Raw genomic sequence first — 9,018 nt, 5'->3', positions numbered from 1 at the left:
AAAACGTCTATTGGACACTGGACGTTAAACACCCACACAAACAGTACCAAAATCTTTGGTGGCCAATTCAAAGTTAACAAAGAAGTACATCAAATAATTCAAACCACCGTCTTCCCAACGATGAATAAGACAAAAAACATTGCAACCAGGAGTGCTGGAAGACGCAGTTTTTCTTACAACGTTGAAATTACAAGCTGAGGACTGTTATACTACCTCAACAAAGCCTTCTTTATTTATGGTGTACTGTCATCACTCTGAATTGCATCCACAATAGACGGCTAGCACCCTGGTACCTATTCGCTGCTAGGTGAACACAGGCAACAGGACTGGAACAATGTACAAATAACCCGCACATAGGAGAGAGGAGCTTACGACGACGTTTCGGTCCGACTTCGACCATTTACAAAGACACACTAGCAAAAAGGAGAGAAGGAGGGAGTATATATAGGCTAACAGAGTAAAGTCCTAGGCAGCTACGGTGAAAAGCTCTGTTCCACAAGGCACAGTACTCGCTCTCATCTTGTTCCTCATCCTTATATCTGACATAGACAAGGTTGTCAGCACAGCACCGTGTCTTCCGTTGCAGATGACACCCGAATCTGCATGATAGTGTCTTCCATTGCAGACACTGCAAGGCTCCAGGCGGACATCAACCAAATCTTTCAGTGGGCTGCAGAAAACAATATGAAGTTCAACGATGAGAAATTTCAATTACTTAGATATGGTAAACACGAGGAAATTAAATCTTCATCAGAGTACAAAACAAATTCTGGCCACAAAATAGAGCGAAACACCAACGTCAAAGACCTGGGAGTGATCATGTCGGAGGATCTCACCTTCAACGACCATAACATTGTGTCAATCGCATCTGCTAGAAAAATGACAGGATGGATAATGAGAACCTTCAAAACCAGGGATGCCAAGAACATGATGACACTCTTCAGGTCACTTGTTCTGTCTAGGCTTGAATATTGCTGCACACTAGCAGCACCTTTCAAGGCAGGTGAAATTGCTGACCTAGAAAATGTACAGAGAACCTTCACGGCGCGCATAACGGAGATAAAACACCTAAATTACTGGGAGCGCTTGAGGTTCCTGAACCTGTATTCCCTGGAACGCAGGCGGGAGAGATACATGATTATATACACTTGGAAAATCCTAGAGGTACTAGTACCGAACTTGCACACGAAAATCACTCACTACGAAAGCAAAAGACTTGGCAGACGATGCAACATCCCCCCAATGAAAAGCAGAGGTGTCACTAGCACGCTAAGAGACCATACAATATGTGTCAGGGGCCCGAGACTGTTCAACTGCCTCCCAGCACACATAAGGGGGATTACCAACAGACCCCTGGCAGTCTTCAAGCTGGCACTGGACAAGCACCTAAAGTCGGTTCCTGACCAGCCGGGCTGTGGCTCGTACGTTGGTTTGCGTGCAGCCAGCAGTAACAGCCTGGTTGATCAGGCTCTGATCCACCAGGAGGCCTGGTCACAGACCGGGCCGCTGGGGCGTTGACCCCCGGAACTCTCTCCAGGTATACTCCAGGTAAGAGTATATATAGGACAAGAGAGGTAGTAGGAAAGGAGGAAGAGAGGTAGTGGTAGAGGTGGTAGTAGTAGTAGTAGTAGTAGTAGTAGTAGTAGTAGTAGTAGTAGTAGTAGTAGTAGTAGTAGTAGTAGTAGTAGTAGTAGTAGTAGTAGCGGAATCAGCAGTCAAATACTAATAAAGAGGAGCACTGCAAGGGAGCTAGCGGCCCACAGAGGGTAGGAACAAAAACACAAAGGAGGGGGGGATAATAGTAATGGACCAAAAACCCAAGGCAGAAGAAAGAAGACACAAAGGAAAAAGAGGAAAGGGGAAAAGGGAGAAGGGGAAGAAAGAATCAGGTTAGGCCACCTGTGTTCTGAAGTTTGGAGCATTTTACAATGTAATGGGAAAGGAAGGCATCTATAGAGACAAAACCACGGCTAAGATTCATATAAGGAAAGTTGTGTATGAGGGAGAATTCAACCAGACTGCGACTATGAAAGTTAGAAGTAGGGTAGACAGTTTTAGCAGAAGACCAATCAATAGGATGACTGTGATCTCTGATATGACAGAAAAGAGTATTGTTGGTGTCGGAAAGCCTAACACTACTTTTGTGCTTCCTAAGTCTGTCAGAAAGAGAACAGCCAGTTTCTCCATAGTACTGAAGAGGACAGGAGGAACAAGAAATAGAGGAGACACCAGGAGCATTTATAGAGGGAGGAGAAGTAGGAACTAGATTGGTGCGAAGAGTGTTAGTCTGGCGAAAAGTATGTTTGATGTCTAAAGAACGGAGAGAGGTGTTGAGATTAGAAAGACTGGAAATGTAGGGAAGGCAGAGGACAGGAGAGTTCCCAGGAGTTGAGAGTTTGGGAGAGAAGAAAGTCCGTTTAGCACGTGAGAAGGCAGAGTCTATGAAATGGGAAGAGTAGTCAAGACGGGAAAATGAATTATGAAGGGTGGAAATTTCTGATTCAAGGAACTGAGGATCACAAATGCCGAGAGCACGGAAAAAGAAGGAGATAAGAGCACTTTTCTTGAAAGAGGAAGCATGATAAAAGTAGCGAAACTGTGCATAGGCCTGTGGTACACGGAAAAAGCAAAACCTGCATCTGAGCGGTGGAAAGAAAAGAAAAGGAAAGGAAGCAAGGAATTAGATTCTCATTCAGCTTTAAACTTAATGGAAGGGGCAAGATTATTAAGAGCATCAAGAAATAGTTGGAAGAGACTAGAATCATGAGCAAAGATGTCATCTACATAGCGGAGCCAGAGTGAAGGGCGCACATCAGAACAGTCTCGAAGCATTCCATGTAAAGATTAGCAAGAACAGGAGGTAGAAGAGAGCCCATAGCGACACCGAAGGTTTGAGAATAATATTTGCCTTGGAAGGAAAAGGAATTTGAATCCACACAAAGGCGAATAAGATCAAGAAAGACATCAGTAGGTATAGGGAGATGAAGAAACCCTTCATTGGCCCTCTCTCTGAGAAAATTAAGGACATCATCAAGAGGGATATTGGTGAAGAGGGATTCAACGTCAAGACTAAGCATCTTACAGGTCTTGAGAGTGACAAAGGTGGGCAGGAGAAAAAGAACCAAGAAAGGGAGTGAGGGTTTTGGCCAGCCAAGAAGTAAGAGAATAAGAGACAGAACCTCAAGAGGATATGATAGGACGAAGAGGAATATCAGGTTTATGAGTTTTGGGAAGGCCATAGAAATAGGGCAGAGAGGGACAGATGACACGAAAACGTTGAACAACGTCAAAGTCGGGAGGACAGAGGTCGGAGAGTGTCCTTAGTTTCTTGTTGTAAATGGTCAAAGTCGGACCGAAACGTCGGCGTAAGCTCCTCTCTCCTATGAACAGGTATTAGGTGTAATAAAGTTGGTAGAATTACCGACAATATGTAAAGTAAAAGGACACAAGTGCAACTAATGTGACATTTATATCCTTTTACTCATGTACGAATTAATTGCTCTACCATATTGTATTACTTTTGTCACTACCACTACTACTACTACTACTACCACTAGTGAACATCGAAATGGTACCTCACTAGTATTCACCTCACTCTGAGCCTTTATATACCCTCTGTGTCCATCTATTGTTTGTAATGGCTTGATAAAGCTCCTGGAGAGCGAAACGTTGCCACAATAAATGTCACATTAGTTGCACTTGTGTCCTTTTACTTTACAGGTATTAGGTGACTTAATCATAGTCGTATGAGCAAGAACATGAAATATTTCAGATAACATGAGAAATGTTAAGACAGTGAGAGATGCCATGGGCAACTGAGTCTGTAGCAACATCATATATGTTTGGCCTGGACAAACACACAAAGATCACTATGATCTTTGGAACTTGTTTTCACACAGGATAAGTGAAGTCCCGAATAAGAAATCTTACCTCGGAGAATGAATTGCTTTTTTTACAATGTTTATTTAGCCCAGGATTAAACAAAGGGGCATACGAAGCTAAAACAAAAGAGAAGCGAAAATGCTGGTGGTACTGCATTCGTTAGTGAGCAAGACAAATGCTTTCTGACATGGAATAAAGAGCAACAATAGTATTGAAAGCAAAACCCTTGATCCCCACCACTTACCACACCCAGTCACAGTGTAATGTGTGTGTGTGATGGACAATGACAGGATAAAATGTACAGCTTTTGTTCTCACAGTGTACTTATTATGTACAATATAGCTTGTTGGCGAGTGAAAAAATTAAATTATCCAATAAAAAAAATTGACTACCCTGCTTTCAGCCATTGTCCCTTACACATGCAGTGCCCTTCCTATCCACTCAGCATTTCCCATTCCCCTACTATATGTACACTCACCCATTCCGGTTACACCCACGACACTTGCTTACTTTGTTAATAACTTCCCACCTCTAATATTGCCACCATCCCAGCATTCCTGATTCCTAAGAATCATTGCACTCCCATCCAGCTCACATTCTCATCTACTCACATTCCAGCAAGTTAGTATTCTAAACCATATAATAAATCTGCATTGCTGTATATAAATGTGTGTACAAATTTGGATATACTGTATTAAGTCTCAGATTTCTCTCTTTTTCTTCCCCTCCACTTTTTTGCCCTGTTTCCCTTATAGTATAATCTAGGTGAAGTAGAGCTTGATCATACAGAATGTGAAAAGGACTTGGGAGTCATGGTGAGCAGAAATCTAAAGTAATACAATATGGTAGAGCAATTAATTCGTACATGAGTAAAAGGATATAAAAGCTATTACTTGGGTAACATAATAGTAATAGCTTTTATATCCTTTTACTCATGTACGAATTAATTGCTCTACCATATTGTATTACTTTTGTCACTACCACTACTACTACTACTACTACTACTACTACTACTACTACTACTACTACTACCACTAGTGAACATCGAAATGGTACCTCACTAGTATTCACCTCACTCTGAGCCTTTATATACCCTCTGTGTCCATGTATTGTTTGTAATGGCTTGATAAAGCTCCTGGAGAGCGAAACGTTGCCACAATAAATGTCACATTAGTTGCACTTGTGTCCTTTTACTTTACATATTGTCGGTAATTCTACCAACTTTATTACAGAAATCTAAAGCCAAGACAGCAGTGCCTCAGTGTGCGCAACAAGGCCAACAGATTACTTGGATTTATCTCAAGAAGTATAAGTAACAGAAGTCCAAAAGTTATTTTGCAGCTCTATACATCACTAGTGAGGCCTCATTTAGATTATGCTGCTCAGTTTTGGTCCCCTTACTACAGGATGGATATAGACTCATTAGAGAACATACAGAGAAGAATGACTAAAATGATTTACTGTGTAAGGAACCTCCCGTATGAAGATAGACTTAAAGCCTTAAATCTCCACTCTCTGGAGAGGCGTAGAATGAGGGGAGATATCATTGAAGTGTATAAGTGGATGACGGGCATAAACAAGGGAGACATTAATAAAGTACTGAGAGTGTCGACCCAGGTAAGAACCAGAAATAATGGATTTAAGTTGCATAAATTTAGATTTAGAAAGGACATAGGTAAGTACTGGTTTTCTAACAGAGTTGTAGATGCGTGGAACAGTCTTCCCAGTGGGGCGATAGAGGCTAGGACCTTGGGTAGCTTTAAGAAGAGACTGGACAAATATATGAGTGGGAGGGGCTGGGTTTGATTGGTGTCATGGGGTACGGGAGTTATTTCTTGGGTAGCATTAGGTAGAGGTCGTTTTGATAAGGACCTGCCTCGTATGGGCCAGTAGGCCTTCTGCAGTGTTCCTACATTCTTATGTTCTTATAATATTTAGTGCCCTGCTCTGTGATGGAGATATCCTTGTAAAAGTTACATTTCTTCTGTGTATGGGATAGGTTATGATGAGAGAAGGTAATTCCCGAGTAATAGAAACTCTAGCTATGCTGGATCAATGCTCTTGAAGATCATGTATACCTGGAGGGTGTTTATAGGGCCACCGCTCCCGCTGCCCGGTCCATCACCAGGCCTCGCTGACAAACTTTTAATAGGACAGTTTATGAAATCCTCACTGTTTTACCGATGCCTTTCAGCTCAGGCTGACAGATTTTAATAAAATGTGCATATGTAATTCATCCTGTGTGAAGGAATATGACAGGCATGCATAGCATTTGTTCCCATCATGTAAATATCATGTAGAATAGGTTAGTACCACATTTCTGATGACATGTTATGAACTCATCCCGGCAATATAAACACAAATGCAGTATAATGTGATCCTTTATTGACTACGTTTCGCCCACACAGTGGGCTTTTTCAAGTCACAAACTGAACTACCTGGGGTGGAAGGAACGCGAGTATTTATAGTCCGGCTGAGGTCAGGTGAAGAATGCTGCATCTGATGATGTACCGAGTGGGGTTGTAGAGTCTAAAAACTTGGGTAGCTTGGATCACATTATACTGCATTTGTGTTTATATTGCCATTGTGTCGGTATTTTATACCATTTATTTCCATGAACTCATCCCAATGAGTTCATAACGGTAGACTGTTACTTCTAGACTAAGACTTGGCTATAAGTATCTCTGGAAGTACGGTCTGTTCGGAGATGTCAGTGACAAAATGTGTGTGGACAGAGACGGGTCATCCACTGGAACATCATATCTTAGTGTCCAAACATCCAACCTTTTAGAGACACCTATATGCAAACCTTACAGGATACAGCAAAACACCTCATTGTTAATGATAAAATATCTGAAATTTTGAGGTTGTATCCGCATTTTTCTTGCATGCTTTGTTTGGAGACTGCAACCCAGTTATGACCAATGTTTTTGTAGTGGTAATAACATATTATTGCTAAAATTTTGTTTCTTACTGTACTGTACACAACTATTTGAAATAATCGTAAAAATTTTGTTTAGAGGTAATTAGACATAAATTCTTTTAGTCTGTATTCCTTACTCTGCTGTGTACAACAACTATATTGAATTGTAAAATATGAAGGGATGTAACTATGCTCTTCTGAGTATAGCAAAGACCTCTGTAATCCTGTTTCTTGACAATACCACTCACAACTTTCTGGTGAACAATAAACTAGGCGCTTAAACTGGTTCTTAAAAGGAGATATCGAGGGTTGAAGGTAGACACACTTGTTGGATGGTAACGGTATATTGTCAGACTGTGATGATGGGAGATGGAGCCCAGCCTTGCCGTGTACTAGCGTGGATGTCTAAGTGTCGACTGAGGCCGAGGTAACTCGCCTCACACTCAAGCTGCATCCCGTGACGTCATACAGCCACAGGCCTAAGGGGTCTTCTATATAAACACATGGATAATACTGATATGCTATACAACACAGGGATCAGCAACTATGCTGACATCCAGAGGAACACGAGTGTTTTTATGATTTTGAAAATTAGCAATATAGAGAAGGAAAAACTGAGGCGTTCTTTTAGCATGAAGTAGGCAGAATTTACGAAACTGAGAGGACAGCCAAGAAACTGCTTGTATTCGTGTCCATTGAGAGGAAAGCGTGCATTCGCTTCCAGTTCCCTCTACGAGATAAAAAACGGCAGTGAATGGAATTTTCACAGTTGAGAAACTGATGATCACAGATACGGAAAATCGAAAAAACTTCCAATGATTTGCATTGATTTTTTTTATTATTATCATCAGAGAAGCAAAAGCAGTATAAGTTGTACTACTAGTAATAATGTAAATAGAAAGTACTAGTAGTATAAATAGGAATTACAATCAATGGAAATACTATCATGATATCAAGTTAGAGCGAAGGCAGCGCTGACTTACCTGAGCCGAACTTGACGCCAGTCCAGGCTTGTTTGATGAACGTCAGCAGCCGCCTGTAAAGGGAGCGAGGTGCCCGCGACCCCCCGCCGCCGCCGCTGCCAGGGCCGTGTGTGGAGGAGGTGGCGGTGGTGCTGGCGGCGCTGCGGTACTGTGACCTGCGGGTACTCGCCCTTGTGCTCCCCCCACCTCCCCCGCCGCCACCGCCGCCACCGCTACCGCCTCTAGGGGGCCCGCCCCCGCCACCACCACCCACCATGCCGTACATGGTTCTGTTGTGTGCTTAAGAAAAATGAGTTGAGAAAGGCAGGAGGGCGGTGGAGTGTTTGGGTCTTTCAGTTGCAGGCGTTGGTGGTAGTGATGGTTGTTGTGGTGGTGGTGGGAGGTGGGGTAGTGAAGATGGTGGTGGGAGGCGGGGTAGTCAAGATGGTGGTAGCAGTGATGATAGAGGGACTTTATCAACAGTAGAAGTATCAGTGATATTTTTAGCAGTTTTAGCAGCAGTAGTAGTAGTGAAGGAAATTCTAATGGCCACACTGATGGTAGTAGTAGTAGTAATACTAGTCGTGTTAGTAGTAGCAGAAGTATTAAACACAGGTAACAGGAAGTACTAAGCCTTGTTAGGGTGGAATTACTCGCCGTTTATTTGGTAATGATCATGTCTGGCGTAAACCCGGATGCCATTTTTTTTCTCTTTTGACTTTGTCATTCATTAGTGAGCCTCACAGCCTACTTGAGAGACTCACGGCCTACCTGACAGCCTCACGGCCTACCTGACAACCTCACGGCCTACCTGAGAGCCTCACGGCCTACCTGCAAGAGTCATACATCCACGCCATGTTTTTTCCAGTCCAAACTAACTTTCTTCTTTTATTCGCTTTGTATTTCATTCTACACTTTAATTGGATTCATATATTATTTTTTATTTCTTAGGAAAATGTATTTTTTTTTTCAGAATAAAGGCCAAATGACTTTTTCTTAGGGATGTAATCTCTCACGTTTAAATTTGCAATTTTTTCTCTCTGTCGCTTTCACATAGTTTCGCTCACTCGTTTCTTCCGTATCTGAAAAGAGAGAGAAAAAAAAAACATTATTGACTGACATAATAAAAAGTACATATATTTTCAGACAGTTTTAAAAAAAAGTCAACTCGTCTTTTATAAGCAACATTTGCAATATTTTCCTCCCCTTCATTGATTATCATTTTGTTATAAGCAAGTTATTATTGTTTCT

General features: G+C 42.0%; 1 protein-coding gene across 1 annotated transcript in view; it reads right to left on the bottom strand.

Annotated features, from left to right (window-relative positions):
- The window catches only part of LOC128684059 (A-type potassium channel modulatory protein KCNIP1-like), a gene marked incomplete at its 5' end in the record, with an annotated part of 255,979 nt that extends 247,980 nt beyond the window's left edge, over positions 1-7,999 (bottom strand). The window contains one exon of the mRNA XM_070093220.1: positions 7,789-7,999. Within this exon, the coding sequence (XP_069949321.1) occupies positions 7,789-7,999 (211 nt within the window). The remainder of the gene's footprint in view (positions 1-7,788) is intronic.
- Between the last annotated feature and the right edge of the window lie 1,019 nt (positions 8,000-9,018).

Source organism: Cherax quadricarinatus, chromosome 3 (assembly GCF_038502225.1).
Source record: "Cherax quadricarinatus isolate ZL_2023a chromosome 3, ASM3850222v1, whole genome shotgun sequence".
Taxonomy (NCBI): domain Eukaryota; kingdom Metazoa; phylum Arthropoda; class Malacostraca; order Decapoda; family Parastacidae; genus Cherax; species Cherax quadricarinatus.
The sequence above is the reverse complement of the archived record's forward strand: the minus strand, read 5'-3'. Positions and strand labels throughout refer to the sequence as shown.